The following is a 16,628-nucleotide window of genomic DNA, read 5'->3' as shown; positions in this document are numbered from 1 at the left end:
AAACTGCATATCCCAGCATGCCCCGACACAGTTTTGCTGTCAGAGAATGCTAAAACTGTGTCAGGACATGCTGGGATGTGTAGTTTCTCAACAGCTGGAGGGCCGCAGTTTGGACATGCCTGCATTAGAGAGTGTACAAAGAAGGGCAACTAAAATGGTGCATGGCCTACATCACAAAACTTACCCGGAAAGGCTAAAAGATCTTAACGTGTATAGTTTGGAGCAGAGAAGGGAAAGGGGAGACATGATAGAAACTTTCAAATACACCAAGGGTCTTAACAAAGTACAGGAGGGAAACATTCTCCAAATGAAGAGAAGCAATAGGACACGAGGACATGCACTGAGACTGGAGGGGGGGAGGTTCAGGGGAAAGTTAAGGAAAAATTACTTCACATAAAGGGTAGTGGACAAGTAGAATAGCCTCCCATCAGAGGTGGTAGAGGCTAAGACTGTAGAGCAATTTAAACATGCATGTGATAGACATAAGGATATCCTTACAAAGAACTGAGGTTCAAAAAGGGTTGAGATTACCTAAAAAAGGGACAGACTAGATGCAGTCAAATTCTATGTATGTACAGAGATAGATAGATAGATAGATAGATAGATAGATAGATAGATAGATAGATAGATAGATAGATAGATAGATAGATAGATAGATAGATAGATAGATAGATAGATCTGGGACTTAGGGTCGACAGCAGTTGGTCGACACACCTTAGGTCGACACTGCAAATAGTTTGACACAGACAAAAGGTCGACATGAACAAGTTCGACGGGAAAAAAGGTCGACATGTGTTTTCTATGTGTTTTTGGTGTCGTTTTCTTTGTAATGTGACCGTGAACCCCAATTAGTGCACCGTGTCCCCTTGCATGGCGAGCGAAAGGTGCCTCGCTCCGCTGCCGCTGCACTCGGCGCGGGTTACCGTTCTCAGTTGTAGTCCACGTGGATCGTAAAAGATGAAAAAGTTAAAAAAATGTGAAAAGCTCATGTTGACCTCCCCCCCGTCGACCTTGATCATGTCGACATTTTGTCTGTGTCGACCTATTTGCAGTGTACATATATGGTTAGTCGACCTAAGTGGTGTGTCGACCTGGAGTCCGGATACCATATATACACAATTATATACGTATGAGTATGTACGTATATATATATATATATAACATATATATGCTACAAGCCTCCATCAAGATAAACATTGGGTAATTTCAGAAGTTTATTAGTGTAATAGTATATCATACCTCCCAATGGGTGTAGTACTGCTCCGCCGGTCAGCTTACCGACACCGGGATCCCGGCGGGGAGGGGCGAGTGCATACTTGCCTACCTGACCCTCTCCATGAGGGAGAAAATGCTCTGTTCCTGGACTTTCCTGGTAATGTATGATTGCCATCACCTGTGGTGAAACACCTTTCTTATCAATTACCTAGCTCATCACAGGTGATGGCAATCATACATTACCAGGAAAGTCCAGGAACAGAGCATTTTCTCCCTCATGGAGAGGGTCAGGTAGGCAAGTATGGGCGAGTGCAGCAAGCCCCTGCGGTCGCCACGGGTTCTATTCCCACTCTATGGGTGTCGTGGACACCCACGAGTGGAAATAGTCCCTGTTGGTCGGCATGCCGACTGTCGGGATAGTGAGCCGTCAGGCTGGTGGAGGAGGTCATGTGACTGTCGGTCAGCTGACCGGCGGTCACATGAATACCACCCCCTCCCAACATGACCCTCTCCAGGAGGGACAAAATGCTCTGCTCCTGGACTTCCCTCCCTGTGATGAAACACCTTTCTTATCCATTAACCTGGCAATCATACAGTAAGAGGGAAGTCCAGAAGCAGAGCATTGTGTCCCTCCTGGAGAGGGTCATGTTGGGAGGTATGGTATATGCTTAAACACCTCCTTAGACAAAGGGGACGTGTTCCTACCCCACCGCCCACAACCAAGATGGCGTGTGCAGCCTCGACGATGACGACTCACTACTGACCAACAGCAGCAGCGATAGTCAGCGCTCCCTCAACCATCACATCACCACCCCGTGCCCCGCCTAGGAACGACCTCATCAGCGCCGCCAGCACCCAGCCGCCATTTTGGAAGTGGGCAAGTGAGCGGGACCGACGCCTGAAAATAACTACCCTGACCCAGGATTACTAGTGGCGACATCAGCTCCGGCGGCGATCAGACCTTAAGGCAGATTTTACCGGCGTGGTTCCGCAGAGTGCTCCTCACCCCCGCTCGTACCTGCTCAGCTGCCAGGACGCAAGATGGCCGCCGGGCTGCCTCGTCAGGAATGCCGCTCAGCGTGGCAGGAAGCGGAAGCGGCGGCCGGGGGCTCCCTCTTTCTCTCTTCCGGCCGGTGACGTGTGTGTGCGGTGCTCGGGAGCGGTGACGTGTCTACGGATCCTTTTCATTGCGGGGATCGGCGGCTGCGAGTCAGTCAGAGGACAGAGCCCGGCAGAAGACAGCAGCAGCACAGCCAAAGCCGGCCATGGGCAGTGAGTATCCGGCGGCCGGTGCTGCATGGGGCATGGCCCTCCCGGGGGCGCCCTCACTGACACTATGCTCACGTTATATGCACACTACTATCTGTGTGTGTGTGTGTGTGTGTGTGTATATATATATATATATATATATATATATATATATATATAGTGCCTTAAAGTCCAAGATTGGAAAGGGATATATATATATATATATATATATATATATATATATATATATATATACACACATAGTATTTGAATGTTTGCCTTAGGATGTTGCATCACAGCAATTTAGATCATGTATGAAGATATACACATGAACGTGCTGTTCTAGTTGACACCCTGTGTATATGCGCACACACATTTATTGTGCATTACATTAATTTTGAGTTGATGCTATTTTCTCTCTCTCTCAATGTATCTGCTCTTTATGTAGGCGTTTGCTCTCTGTGCAGCCGCTGACATTATCGGTAGCTATGAACATAGATAAGACCCCTGTATGAGTATAACTGGGGAGCTGGCGCAGTGTTGAGTTTGCGCAGAATTAATGACAGAATCGCAGAGGTATTGGTGAATGAGACAGGGGTCTATGTACGAAGCCTTGGACAATGATAAAGTAGCAGCCAACCAGCTCATAACTGTCATTTTTCAAACACAGCCGATAACATGGCAGTTAGGAGCTGATTGGCCGGTACTTTATCTCTCTCCAGTACTTACTAAATACACTTAAGAGATGGTTAACGTTGAATAATAAGTTTCTTCTTCCTGCCAGCCATGGGGGTTTAGTTATGAAGCAACTCTGTGCGTCTGATCGTGTTCATGCCCAAAATTTAAAAGAGCAATGCTTTTACCTGGCTAGGTCTTGCTAGTAAAAAAGTATTGCCCTTTTAAAGGTTGAGCATAAACACGATCAACAGTGTCTGGTTTTACAACCTGATGCTTTGTACATAAACCCCGTAGTGTTTCCAGTTGCTGGAGATCAGACCAGGGGGCTTATACAGTAGTCTGTGGGATGCAGGCCGTGCGGGAATTCTGGCCCGTGTTTTTAAAGCGGCAATCATTTTACAAGGCAAAACCAGGTTGGTTTTGTCTTGCAAATGACCGGCGCTTTTAAAACACGGGCATACGCGCCGGAATTCCCACAGCCTGCATCTACGCAGACTATTACATAAGCCCTCAGGGGCGCAAAAAAAATACGATGGTGAGTTTACTCTTAGTTTCCGGGTGACAGCTGTGTGAGTGTTGTTTATCCTGCTGTTTTTAATATTTTCTATTTGTGTGCCTTAACATGGGGGATTACTGACGCCCATCTTTAGAGACCTGTCTTTAAGCAGTGGTCCTAGGTAACCATGTATCTCTATGGGGATACAGAGCAGTACGCTCTGCATTGTTGGAGCTATCACTGTACATGTAAGGACAATGCACAAATATGTGTTTAATTGTCCTCGGGCTCTTTGCAGGAGCGATGAATTGGTGATGTGATCAGTTACATCCTATTCCAGAATCTGCGTAATAAACTCTGGAAAAACAGTTACAGCGGGAGAAGTAGGAAGCGCTAGAGAGAGAGATAAAGTACCAACCAATCAGTTCCTGGTTGTCTTGTTACAGGCTGTGTTTGAAAAATGACAGTTAGTGGTTGGTTGGTACTTTATCCCTCTCCACTTTCTCTCTATCTCTCTAGGGCTTAGTACATCTCCTTCATATGGCGAGATTCAGTTGTTTCACGCACCAGCTGTCACTCCCGGGTGCCCGACGGAGCAATTCAATTGTTGCTCCCGTTGGGTGCGGACAGGTGTCAGCGCCTGCATTTCAGCTCGCAGCCCCCCAGCGGTGGCGAGCTGAAAAGTGAACTGTTTGAGCGCCCCAATGGCACTTTTTGCATTGTGCCCATTAGCTTAGTTGGGTTTAGCCGCTTTATGCGCAAATAAATGTGTGCAATAAAATAAAACAATTGAATCTCATCCATAGTGTCGCCTGACCTGTGTGTCTAGTATAATACAGCCATACAATGTATACTTATCAGCAGGAAGCGTCTGCAGTAATAATCTGGGAATTAATCTACCAGTTTGATCACTGGGCAGGAACATTCTCCATGTATTCTTGGTTTATAGTCCGTACATCCTAGAGAACTATGTATAAGTGTATTTTGAGCAACATATCCTGTCCAGTAGTTCCTTTCACACACGTTGGTCCCTAAACATTGCAGAATGACGGCTTGCTGTGTGTAGTTCTAGGTTAGCAATATAGAATGAGGTTGGAGGTGACTCCGATTTGCTGGGCAGGTGGAAATCACATATTATAAAATGTTATGATTTGCTTGGCACTAATATCATTTTCTTTTTTTTAATAGTCAAATTTCTTGAAGTGATTAAGCCCTTCTGTGCAATATTGCCAGAGATCCAGAAACCAGAACGAAAGGTATGTGTCAGAGGTTTGTTGCTGCAGTTATGTTCGGTGATGTCAGACCAGGAACACTGTAATTACACCTGTGGTTCAGATTTCCATAATGGAAGAGACAAATTGCTGCATTAAATCTTTGTATGAATGAAGCATCTAATCTCATGCTAGTATATGCTGTCCAATATCGGTTTAGTAGAGTCTCACGGTGTAATCATCTTCTTTGTTTGCAGATCCAATTTAAAGAAAAAGTATTATGGACCGCAATCACCCTGTTTATCTTCTTAGTATGCTGTCAGGTAAGTGCACCAGTGTCTGTAATACATTAGTGTCCGTGATACTGTTCCTGCCACAGTGATGTTGTATCCTCTTCTCCGGAAGGAAACAGATATAGGGGTATATTCAATTGAAGTCGAAAGCTGCCGTCTGTGGAAAAGACGGCAGTTTTTGACTTTTTAAGGTTGAATCGTGATGCGACCTATTCAATATATCCCAAAAATTTCCGACAAGTCGATGAATTCGACTTGTGGAAAACCATGTGGATCGGCGGAATAGCGGACGATCCCCGTGCTTGTGTCGGCTTTTTGACCATCTCAGTTCGACATAAAAAAAATGTCGGACTGAGATGTTGGTTCCGAGAGGAGGAGGGGGGGCGCAGGGAGACGGGTGACAGCCGCGGGCATGTAGGGGAGATCAGTGCTGCAGCAGGATGTCTCACGGCAGTTTCCACCCGGCTCCAGCAAGTGTGGTCACGCTTGCTGGTGCCGGGTGGACACTGCCGTGAGGTCGGGCGGCTGTGTGACATCCTACTGCAGCGCTACTGAAACGGTGATCTCCTCCGTTTGCCGGTGGCTGTCCCCGCGGCTCCCTCCCTCCTTGAAAAAGTCTAATTGAGATGAGATTTGAAAAGGGGTTGTCGGATCCATTCCGACAAATGCATGTCGGAATGGCTCCGACACTAATTGAATATACCCCTTAATGTCGGCACGGCTTTAGGTTTGGGGAAATCCCTTTTCTGGCGGGACGTGAGCTGTGCTGACGTATGAGAGCTGCTTTGAGTTCCTGACGTGTGCTTTATTCCCTGCTTTTAGATCCCCCTCTTTGGTATCATGTCTTCAGACTCTGCAGATCCCTTTTACTGGATGAGAGTTATCCTGGCTTCCAACAGAGGTAATTTCATTAATATTTGACATGTAGGCAGAGAAAAAGTTTAGTTTTGACCACTGTCCGTAACTAAGATGGGGCAAAGTTCTTCTATAATTGTAGCCAAGCCTGGGCTAGTAAATGGGATTTTCCTGGGCAGGAGTTGGGACTGACCATTTACAGTTAACATAGTATTAACAAAGGATAAGCAAGGCAACGTGGCAGATTATAACTGCAGTATGAACTAGGCAGAGGCCTATAGTTTATTATCTATATTGGCGTCACAGTTTCCCCCCCCCCCCCCCCCCTGCAATGCACTCACAAAGAAGTGTTGCTTTATACGTAAAGTTGGGTGCACACTGTGATACCCTGCTGATCAGGTTAAACGCTCCTGATCAGACGAGAGGTATGTGTCCAGCTGTAACCTCCTGTGATGCTCTGTGAGTCGGCAGCAGGAGGGAGATAAGCGGCTCCTCTATAGGGATCGGGACTGTACCATAATTAATCAAGCCCTGTTTACAGTACACATGATGTGATCAGACAAACACAAATGTGTTATTAATGCAAAAAAACTAAATGTACAAAACGCAAACCTATGCAAAACGGGTTACATGCACTTGTTATAGTAGCCAGTCATACTCATTGGTATGGTGTCACAGGAGATTGTCCCTATAATTTATATTGTCTTTGATTTCTGCCTTACTGTTTAACAATGTTAAATTGTCTAATTTCTCTGATTGTGCTATTACTCTTGTAGCAGAGACTGTTGCCGCAATTTGTATTGGCTGTAATCTTTCTGAGCGCTTGTCAGTCTTACCGAGGTGTGATAACCTCTGACAGCAAATAGGGTGGAGACATGGCCTGACGGCAAGCTGTGACATTATCTGAGCTACGTGTTATGACCTTGGTGTGGTTTTGCCAAGTCCGTAAAGGACTTAGGTCACCGAGCACGCCAAATAAAAGACAGCCGTCACTCCCCGTCAGGTCATAGCTTACACAGAGGAGTAACAGAAAAGTATTGGTCAAACACAAGAATCAGGGTGTGATGAATGTTACAGTTCCCCCAATCTCACACTGGTTTTACCATGTGATTAAGGTCCACACAGTCCGTTGTAACTGATAACATCTAATGGGCCCTACACACTTTGCGATCCGTCGCCGAGCTGCCCGACGGCGGATACGGGCGACATGGATGGGGGGGGGGGGGGGGGGGGGGGGGTAAAGTTTCTTCACTCCACCCGTCTCCATAGCAGTGCAGGCCAATATGGACGAGATCGCCCATATTGGCCTGCATGCAAAAGTGATGGGGCACCAGCGATGAACGAGCACGGGGCCGCGCATCGTTCATCGCTGGTGCCTCCACACTGAAAGATATGAACGGTATCTCGTTCATTAATGAACGAGATCGTTCACATCTTTCAGTATTATCGCCCCCAGTGTGTAGGGCGCATAAGTTACCTGTTGTGTGTTCATGGCTGGTCAGTATATCCATGCAATTTGTTTCTACACAGGTACCTTAATGGAACTGGGTATCTCTCCTATTGTCACCTCCGGTCTCATCATGCAGCTTCTGGCCGGTGCTAAGATAATTGAGGTTGGCGACACACCAAAGGACAGAGCTTTATTCAACGGCGCGCAGAAATGTAAGTCACGCTTTGGGGCCCGGGCAGACATACAATGCATTCTGGGACTTTTATAGCATAAAACTGCTTTATATGGGGAACAAAAGTCATAGTTTGAATGTAAGATTATTTATGGACCGGTCACTATTGAGAGAAGCTGCTGTTCTGCTTTACTGACGTGTAATCTGCCGTTGCCATAACACGCGCTCATTTTCCTCAGTGTTCGGTATGATCATCACCATCGGCCAGGCCATTGTGTACGTGATGACTGGAATGTACGGCGATCCTTCTGAGATGGGTGCTGGCATCTGTCTGCTCATCACTATCCAGGTGGGCTCCGCTGTTACGGATCTTCCTGCGGGCAGATGAAGTCGATCGCGCTTGCTCCGAGTAACACACGTTTCCCTGATTTCCTCATCCCCAGCTCTTTGTGGCCGGTTTGATTGTCTTACTTCTGGATGAGCTGCTGCAGAAGGGTTACGGTCTGGGTTCCGGTATTTCCCTCTTCATCGCTACCAACATCTGTGAGACCATCGTATGGAAGGCCTTCAGTCCGACCACTGTGAACACTGGCAGAGGTAGGACCCGGGAGTTTTCTCTGCAGAGTTATTTCTGCAGAGGTTAAGGGGTCAGCACGCACTAAATGGTACAATATCCGTAGAATAATCTGGTTTGAATTACAACAGTCGGGTATCTGAGACGGAGCAATTCATATGGGCACATGTAGGAGCGTGCGACTTGCAGGTATCCGTGACATTCCGGCGAGTCTGGTCGATGATTTGAAGGGACAATCGCTTAACCACTTGCCTGGCATGGTGACATAGATGCGACCATGCCTGCAAGTGCGTTATCTGACCTGGTCGCACAGGATGCGACCAGTCAGATATAGAGTGTTAGCAGAGGCAGGGAAGGGAAACTTCTCTCCGCTGCTGCTGTCAGAGGGATTGGTAGGTCCTCTGCTTCCCTGCACTCTTCCCTACTGATTGCCGTGCTGCCGATCACTGCTGATCCGGTCAGCACGGCAGGACCCCCTGTCCAGCGGCTGCAGACAATAGCAGCCGCTGGTAAGTGTAAATTAGCCCCCCCCCCCCCCCCCCCCCCAAGCCCCCAACTTGTGTACCTGGAGGCTGTCCTGGCTTTCAGAATGAAAGCCGCGATGTTCCGATGGTCACTATCTTCCCGATCGATGTTGGAAGGGGGGGTAAAGAATAATAATAAAATAAAAAATAATATAAAAATCATTTTGGATAGGGTTAAATTTATGTTCTTCACCTAATTCACTCATAAAAAAAACCGACAGTTTCTGAACGTCGTGTTTTTTTTGGGAGGGGATCGTCAGTTAAGTGGTTAAAAGGCAAATCCAGGTTGGTGTGATTGCTACTTTAAAACATCGGCCAGAAAGTCAGACGAATACGTTTTCCCAATGATGTTTAACATTCTTGCATTGTGATGTGTCCCATCCCCAGGCACAGAGTTTGAGGGCGCTATTATTGCCCTGTTCCACCTGCTCGCCACTCGTACCGACAAGGTCCGTGCACTCCGGGAAGCCTTTTACCGCCAGAATCTGCCCAACCTGATGAACCTGATCGCTACCATCTTTGTCTTCGCGGTGGTCATATACTTCCAGGTGCGTACCGGCTGGCTAACGTCCGCCCGTCTGAATGTGGAGTCTTGCTCCTTTCGTCATTCGTGGAGAAGAGAAATGGTGGTCTTGACTAACGCGTTTTGCATTGCAGGGATTTAGAGTGGACCTGCCCATCAAATCTGCCCGGTACCGAGGCCAGTACAACACGTACCCCATCAAACTGTTCTACACCTCCAACATCCCCATCATCCTGCAATCCGCTCTGGTCTCCAATCTGTACGTCATCTCACAGATGCTGTCAGCGCGGTTCAGCGGTAACCTGCTGGTGAACCTCCTGGGGACGTGGTCTGTGAGTATCCCCAAACCTGAGAGGGGGGGGTCGTTTCTCACAATGGGGTAGATGTATAAAGCCGGAGAAGGCATAAGGAAGTGATAAACCAGTGTTAAGTGCAAGGTGATAATGCACCAGCCAATCAGCTCCTAACTGTTAATTTACATATTGGAGCTGATTGGCTGGCGTATTTATCACCGGTTTATCACTTCCTTATGCCTTATCCAGGTTAATACATCTGCCCCTGTGTTAGCAGCTGTTCTCTTTATACGTGATAAAATTGGACGGATGCTAATCTTCTACCCGCCGAACTAACGCAACGGTCAACCACCGATTATCACGTTTAGAAGATCACTTGGAAGTGTCACACTTGATTACTTGTTATACTTAAACCACCTGCCCCAGTGCAATGTCCTGTTGCTTCTGTATACCATGGGTTCTAACCTGGTCTTCCGCTGTTTCTAGGATACTTCCACCGGGGGTCCTGCTCGAGCGTACCCTGTCGGTGGGCTCTGTTATTTCCTTTCTCCGCCGGAGTCGTTTGGTTCTGTGCTGGATGATCCGGTGCATGCTGTCGTTTACATCGTCTTCATGCTGGGCTCCTGCGCTTTCTTCTCCAAGACCTGGATTGAAGTGTCCGGCTCCTCCGCTAAGGATGTAAGTAACCGCCCCTACTGTGTGTTGTGCTGCGGAGGTTTTATGCACAGTCCATATAAACTGATTTCCTTTCTCTGCAGGTTGCAAAGCAACTGAAAGAGCAGCAGATGGTCATGAGAGGCCACAGGGAGACTTCCATGGTGCATGAACTGAACAGGTGAGTGATGTGAAGCTTCTTGCATTGATATGTGTATGTTATACCTACCGGTAACAAGCCATGACTGTGGCTCTCCTGAGAAACCATGGGCATGTTGGTTTATTCAAACCTTCTGTGAGGCTCATGGCTTCATAGGTGGTCATTCCGAGTTGATCGCTAGCTGCATTCATTCGCTGTGCAGCGATGAGGCAAAAAATCGGCACTTCTGCACATGCGGCGCAATGCGCACGCGCAAAGTACTATTACCACGAATGATGTAGTATCACACAGGGTCTAACAAAGCTTTTTAGTCGCACTGCTGGCCGCAGAGTGACAGGAAGAGGGCGTTTCTGGGTGTCAACTGACCCTTTTCAGGGAGTTTTCGGAAAAACGCAGGCGTGGCTGGGCGAACGCAGGGCGTGTTCGTGACGTCAAAACAGGAACTGAACAGTCTGAAGTGATCACAAGCGCTGAGTAGGTATTGAGCTACTCTGAAACTGCACAAAATTATTTTGTAGCCGCTCTGCGATTCTTTCGTTCGCACTTCTGCTAAGCTAAAATACACTCCCAGTGGGCGGCAGCGTAGCGTTTGCATGGCTGCTAAAAACTGCTAGCGAGCGATCAACTCGGAATGACCACCATAGTGCAGATCCCTGCGATTGGTTCCGGTGTCTGTCCTGGGTGTATGATTAAGTGGCTGACCCCTGGAAAGCTTTGTATTGGATTTGTGAACGTCAACAATCGCTTGACTGTTTTGTCCACTATTCCAGAGTTCCCCATTAATACAGATGTTAAGTTTGTTTGTCTACACTAAGTTGAGTAGACCTGATGTGTAATACAGAGACAGACCTCCTGCGATCCGGTGGCAGCCTCTATCAGAAGCCGCTCTGTGGAGTCTGTATACCAAATTGTCAACTCCTAATTTACCAGTCCAGCTCCTTCATAAATGGCAGATGCATAGAGTGACCACTACTGCGTACAAGTAATTGCTGATTAGTTACTGGAGAATGACTGCAGGAAACTTAAATGTGATATATGATTTCACGGTCCTGTACTCCTGCAGCTGCTCATTATGCTGGTAATCCTCACCCCTGCTATTCCAGCATCTCCTGTACCGTAGCACTAATAACAGTAGTACGGTCATATGTTAAAATGGGCATACACTATACAATTATCTGACAATCTACCAGATCTGGTTGATTGGAATGAAAATCTGGAAATGGATGAGAGCAAATGACAATCGACCATTGCTCCCAAACACTAGAAAATGGACAAAACCTGTTTAGACAAATTGGTTGAATCACGGATTTAACCATTTTGTGTGAACAATCGTTTTTGTCCATTTTTCAGGGTAACATTTGCTCTAATCCACTGCCAGATTTTCATTCCAACCAGCCAGATGTGGCAGATTATCTGCCAGGTAACTGTAGCGAGTATGCCCAGCTTTACTTGCACTCACTGATCACACTGTTTTTTTTTATTTTATTAACAGAACTTTATTGTTCCTAAAACACAGAACCCAGCCTTGCTAAATGCTGCTAGATCTGGCTTCAAATACAATTTAACTGTCCTATATTCTCCAGTAACTATTGCACTACACCAATACTCCTCACCCTTGTTGTACCAGCATTATTGGTGGTACTCACCGTTTGAAGCTTGCATAGGAGGCTGTATGTAATTACCAACTCCACTTAGACTAGTCCAAATCCACAGCCCTGATTAGAAGTGTATGGTTTGCAGGCCATAGCACAGTAGCCTATATAAAACAAGCAAACCTTGCATCTGCTGCTGTGCTACTGCCTATTGAAGATCTGCTGCCCTATTTGTGTAATTAAGGCATTCCGATTACAACAACATTGTTAGTGTCATTTAACCTAAAAGTTATTTCCCTCACTTTTCTCTAGGTACATCCCGACAGCCGCCGCCTTTGGTGGTCTTTGCATCGGAGCGCTTTCAGTACTTGCCGACTTCTTGGGGGCCATAGGCTCTGGCACAGGGATCCTATTGGCAGTTACCATCATCTACCAGTACTTTGAGATCTTCGTCAAGGAGCAGAGTGAAGTGGGAAGCATGGGTGCCCTTCTCTTCTAAGCCATTCATTACAAGGCCAGTCCGCAGACCGGGGTTGTGAGCTCATCACATGACTTGGAAAACCAATTTTTTGGTGTGTATTCCAGGGACTTCAGAAAGGGTCGGACACCTTGCCGAGTTGGTGTCAATTCTCCAACCGCTGTCCTTGAACACCCTGTTTTGTTTAGTTTTTTTGTTTTTGTTTTTACCCGTTTCGGCTCATTTTATATATTTGTGGACAGTGCAAGAACGTTTTTGTTTTTTTTCCTGGAAATATTTTAATTTTGACTAATTTGAGCATGAATTCAAAACAGGGCATCTATTTAAGTCTCGTCTCAAAGACTTCAGGTCGGTTAACGCTTCTGTACAGAGTTTGGAGCAAAGCTATATGGGTATTATCAGTTTTCATTTTTTTTTTTTTTTTTTCAATAAAAACTTTGAAAATAAGTTGCGTTTTTCCTGCCCAGACTTCACGTTGGAATTGAATCATCTGGTTTTTGTTTTACTGGCCGTATCATTCTTTTTACCACACCAAATTAGAAGGACAACCCATTCCAAGAGAGATAACTGTTCAGGAATGAATGCAGTGTGAATTGAGATCTGACCTATCAACTGTAGATTGGCGCGCGCAGCACAATCCGAGAACTCCTTAATGTAGCCTTAACGTGACACTAAAGAGTAGTTGCAATGGGGATTTCTGTTCTGCTACACTACCTGCAAAGTACACATCACATTGACTCCTTACACGTTCACTACGTTGCAGTGAACGGATTAAGATTTGGTTCCAGTGGGGTCCAGAAAAAGTGTGCTGTGTATACACTATGCGGCACACAAGTGAAGTGTCGTTCAGACATATCGCTGCGGCTGTGCAGCACAACTAATTGCCGATATATCGGAGCATCGCGCTGGGTGTGTGAGCGGTCAGCCAACCGCCCATACGCTTGCTGTATAGGCTGCCGGTGGCTGACATCGCATAACTGAGCGGGCACATGTAAATGCCAGTGTAGTTGTGACGTCAGGCACAACACAGCGGGCTAACGATTGGTGTACCCGGCATAAGTTCGCAAAGTAGTAGCTACAAGGCACTGAACTTGGGTTCCAAGTACATCTGCTGTTCCACATAAGGCTTTCTCAATGGTGAATCTGTTTTTATATATTGAGGTTTCTTCGCCAGGACACATAGGGTTCCACAGGGAACATTGTGGTTGTAGCGCTGTAGTCATTCTGTAGACCTGTACGTCGCAATATGTTCATAAGGCAATCTAAGCAGATCTTGTGTTGTGCATCCAATAAGTACTGTTGTCTGATAAAATAATCACCTGACCCCCTCTCTAGTAGTACCACGGGCCAGTTGCTGTGACGAGAAACGTTCCACCAGTATGCACCATTGCAGGAGACAGCAGATGGCCCATGTAAATAGATATGTTATTGGGTAATTAGACCACCTTTATGCGGCACAATAAAACATGGAAGCTGGACTCCATTTACATGGCTGATCTGTAGACCTGACTCAGCACTGATCCCCAAATCTCATGCTAGTTCCAGGTGCGTGATTAGAAAGACTACACTCCCCATCTGTTTCTAGATATAATATTCTCATATCTCGAAGTCCAGACACTTATGTGTGGTTTATGGGTTACAGTGACATTTATTCCCCATAACAATGAATAAGGCAGAGAGATTGACAAAGTAAGGTGGGAAAAAAGAATTATCAATATTTAAATGGAAGTGCAATAGGGGTGAGAAGTAAAACGCGTTTCGCTGTGCAAGATCTGTGCGGCTCTGTGTCACTATCCTGTTCGGTTTTCACCTGTGCACAAGGTAGAACCTATAAAACCTTTAGCTCAACACGTTGTCTTCACACTTCCTGATCCATACTACTCCTGTGGACTGAGGAATACGGTGACGTGAGGAAGTGCCGCAGGGTTTTTTTTCCCCTGAATGTCATATGGGGATCCAGTCATGTGACCAACGCTTTAGTTCCAATGAACTATGTCACAGTAGGATAATTAGTGATGTCTGCAGGGATCTGACACAGGATCTGCCTAATTTTACAATCTCTTTGTATTCTCACGAGCACCTGTCCCCCTTTTTATTACTAGGGACTTTTTTTTTTTTCCTAATGTCATACCGGTAAAATAGAGATCCCTTCAGCCAATGGCTTTGGTAATCGAAGGGCTGAAGTTGCAAAACTTGTAAATAAAAATATGGGTGAGAACGGTTTTTGTTTTGTATTCTTTATTTCCAACCCTGGGGTACTTTGCTGTAATCAGTATTACAAAATAAAATGTCACGCTAATGTATTTTTATTTATTTCTCTATCGTCCTAAGTGGATGCTGGGGTTCCTGAAAGGACCATGGGGAATAGCGGCTCCGCAGGAGACAGGGCACAAAAAAGTAAAGCTTTACTAGGTCAGGTGGTGTGCACTGGCCCCTCCCCCTATGACCCTCCTCCAGACTCCAGTTAGATTTTGTGCCCGAACGAGAAGGGTGCAATCTAGGTGGCTCTCCTAAAGAGCTGCTTAGAGAAAGTTTAGTTTAGGTTTTTTTTTCTTTACAGTGAGTCCTGCTGGCAACAGGATCACTGCAACGTGGGACTTAGGGGGAAAGTAGTAAACTCACCTGCATGCAGAGTGGATTTGCTGCTTGGCTACTGGACACCATTAGCTCCAGAGGGATCGAACACAGGCCCAGCCGTGGAGTCCGGTCCCGGAGCCGCGCCGCCGACCCCCTTGCAGATGCTGAAGCGTGAAGAGGTCCGGAAACCGGCGGCTGAAGACTCCTCAGTCTTCATAAGGTAGCGCACAGCACTGCAGCTGTGCGCCATTTTCCTCTCCGCACACTTCACTGGGCAGTCACTGAGGGTGCAGAGCGCTGGGGGGGGGCGCTCTGAGAGGCAAATATAAACCTTATACAAGGCTAAAAATACCTCACATATAGCCCATAGGGGCTATATGGAGATATTTAACCCCTGCCTGACTGGAAAAATAGCGGGAGAAGAACCCGCCGAAAAAGGGGCGGGGCCTATCTCCTCAGCACACGGCGCCATTTTCTGTCACAGCTCCGCTGGTCAGAACGGCTCCCAGGTCTCTCCCCTGCACTGCACTACAGAAACAGGGTAAAACAGAGAGGGGGGGCACATTAATGGCTATATATATATATATTAAAGCAGCTATAAGGGAGCACTTAATATAAGGATATCCCTTGTATATATAGCGCTTTGTGGTGTGTGCTGGCAGACTCTCCCTCTGTCTCCCCAAAAGGGCTAGTGGGTCCTGTCTTCATTAGAGCATTCCCTGTGAGTTTGCGGTGTGTGTCGGTACGTGGTGTCGACATGTATGAGGACGATATTGGTGTGGAGGCGGAGCAATTGCCAAATATGCAGATGTCACCCCCCAGGGGGTCGACACCAGAATGGATGCCTTTATTTGTGGAATTACGTGATGGTTTATCTTCCCTTAAACAGTCAGTTGAGGACATGAGGCGGCCGGACAATCAATTAATGCCTGTCCAGGCGCCTCAAACACCGTCAGGGGCTGTAAAACGCCCTTTGCCTCAGTCGGTCGACACAGACCCAGACACGGGCACTGATTCCAGTGACGACGGTAGAAATTCAAACGTATTTTCCAGTAGGGCCACACGTTATATGATTTTGGCAATGAAGGAGACGTTACATTTAGCTGATACTACAGATACCGTAAAACAGGGTATTATGTATGGTGTGAAAAAACTACAAACAGTTTTTCCTGAATCAGAAGAATTAAATGACGTGTGTGATGAAGCGTGGGTTGCTCCTGATAAAAAGTTGATAATTTCAAAAAAGTTATTGGCATTATACCCTTTCCCGCCAGAGGTTAGGGCGCGCTGGGAAACACCCCCTAAGGTGGACAAGGCGCTCACACGCTTATCCAAACAAGTGGCGTTACCCTCTCCTGAGACGGCCGCACTTAAGGATCCATCAGATAGAAAGATGGAAGTTATTCAAAAGAATATATACACACATGCAGGTGTTATACTACGACCAGCTATAGCAACTGCCTGGATGTGCAGTGCTGGAGTAGTTTGGTCAGAATCCCTGATTGAAAATATTGATACCCTAGATAGGGACAATGTTTTACTGTCGTTAGAACAAATAAAGGATGCATTTATCTATATGCGTGATGCACAGAGGGATATTTGCACACTGGCATCTCGGGTGAGTGCTATGTCCAT

General features: G+C 46.5%; 1 protein-coding gene across 1 annotated transcript; it reads left to right on the top strand.

Annotated features, from left to right (window-relative positions):
- Positions 1–2,324: 2,324 nt before the first annotated feature.
- Positions 2,325–14,639, top strand: SEC61A1 (SEC61 translocon subunit alpha 1). The gene is made up of 12 exons (XM_063941174.1): positions 2,325–2,487; positions 4,826–4,893; positions 5,106–5,171; positions 5,964–6,042; positions 7,527–7,658; positions 7,858–7,967; positions 8,062–8,215; positions 9,104–9,264; positions 9,374–9,571; positions 10,019–10,210; positions 10,291–10,367; positions 12,251–14,639. The coding sequence occupies exons 1-12, from the start codon at positions 2,481–2,483 to the stop codon at positions 12,435–12,437; spliced, it is 1,431 nt and encodes a 476-aa protein (XP_063797244.1). The 5' UTR covers positions 2,325–2,480; the 3' UTR covers positions 12,438–14,639.
- Positions 14,640–16,628: the final 1,989 nt, after the last annotated feature.

This window comes from Pseudophryne corroboree, chromosome 9 (assembly GCF_028390025.1).
Source record: "Pseudophryne corroboree isolate aPseCor3 chromosome 9, aPseCor3.hap2, whole genome shotgun sequence".
In the NCBI taxonomy this organism is placed as follows: Eukaryota; Metazoa; Chordata; class Amphibia; order Anura; family Myobatrachidae; genus Pseudophryne; species Pseudophryne corroboree.
This window is presented reverse-complemented; position numbering and strand designations above follow the sequence as displayed.

Excerpts from the sequence above, each read along its gene's own strand:
- SEC61A1 (XM_063941174.1), top strand. Across the intron at positions 9,572-10,018 it reads ACCTCCTGGGGACGTGGTCT|GATACTTCCACCGGGGGTCC; the intron begins GTGAGTATCCCC and ends CGCTGTTTCTAG. Across the intron at positions 10,211-10,290 it reads CCGGCTCCTCCGCTAAGGAT|GTTGCAAAGCAACTGAAAGA; the intron begins GTAAGTAACCGC and ends CTTTCTCTGCAG.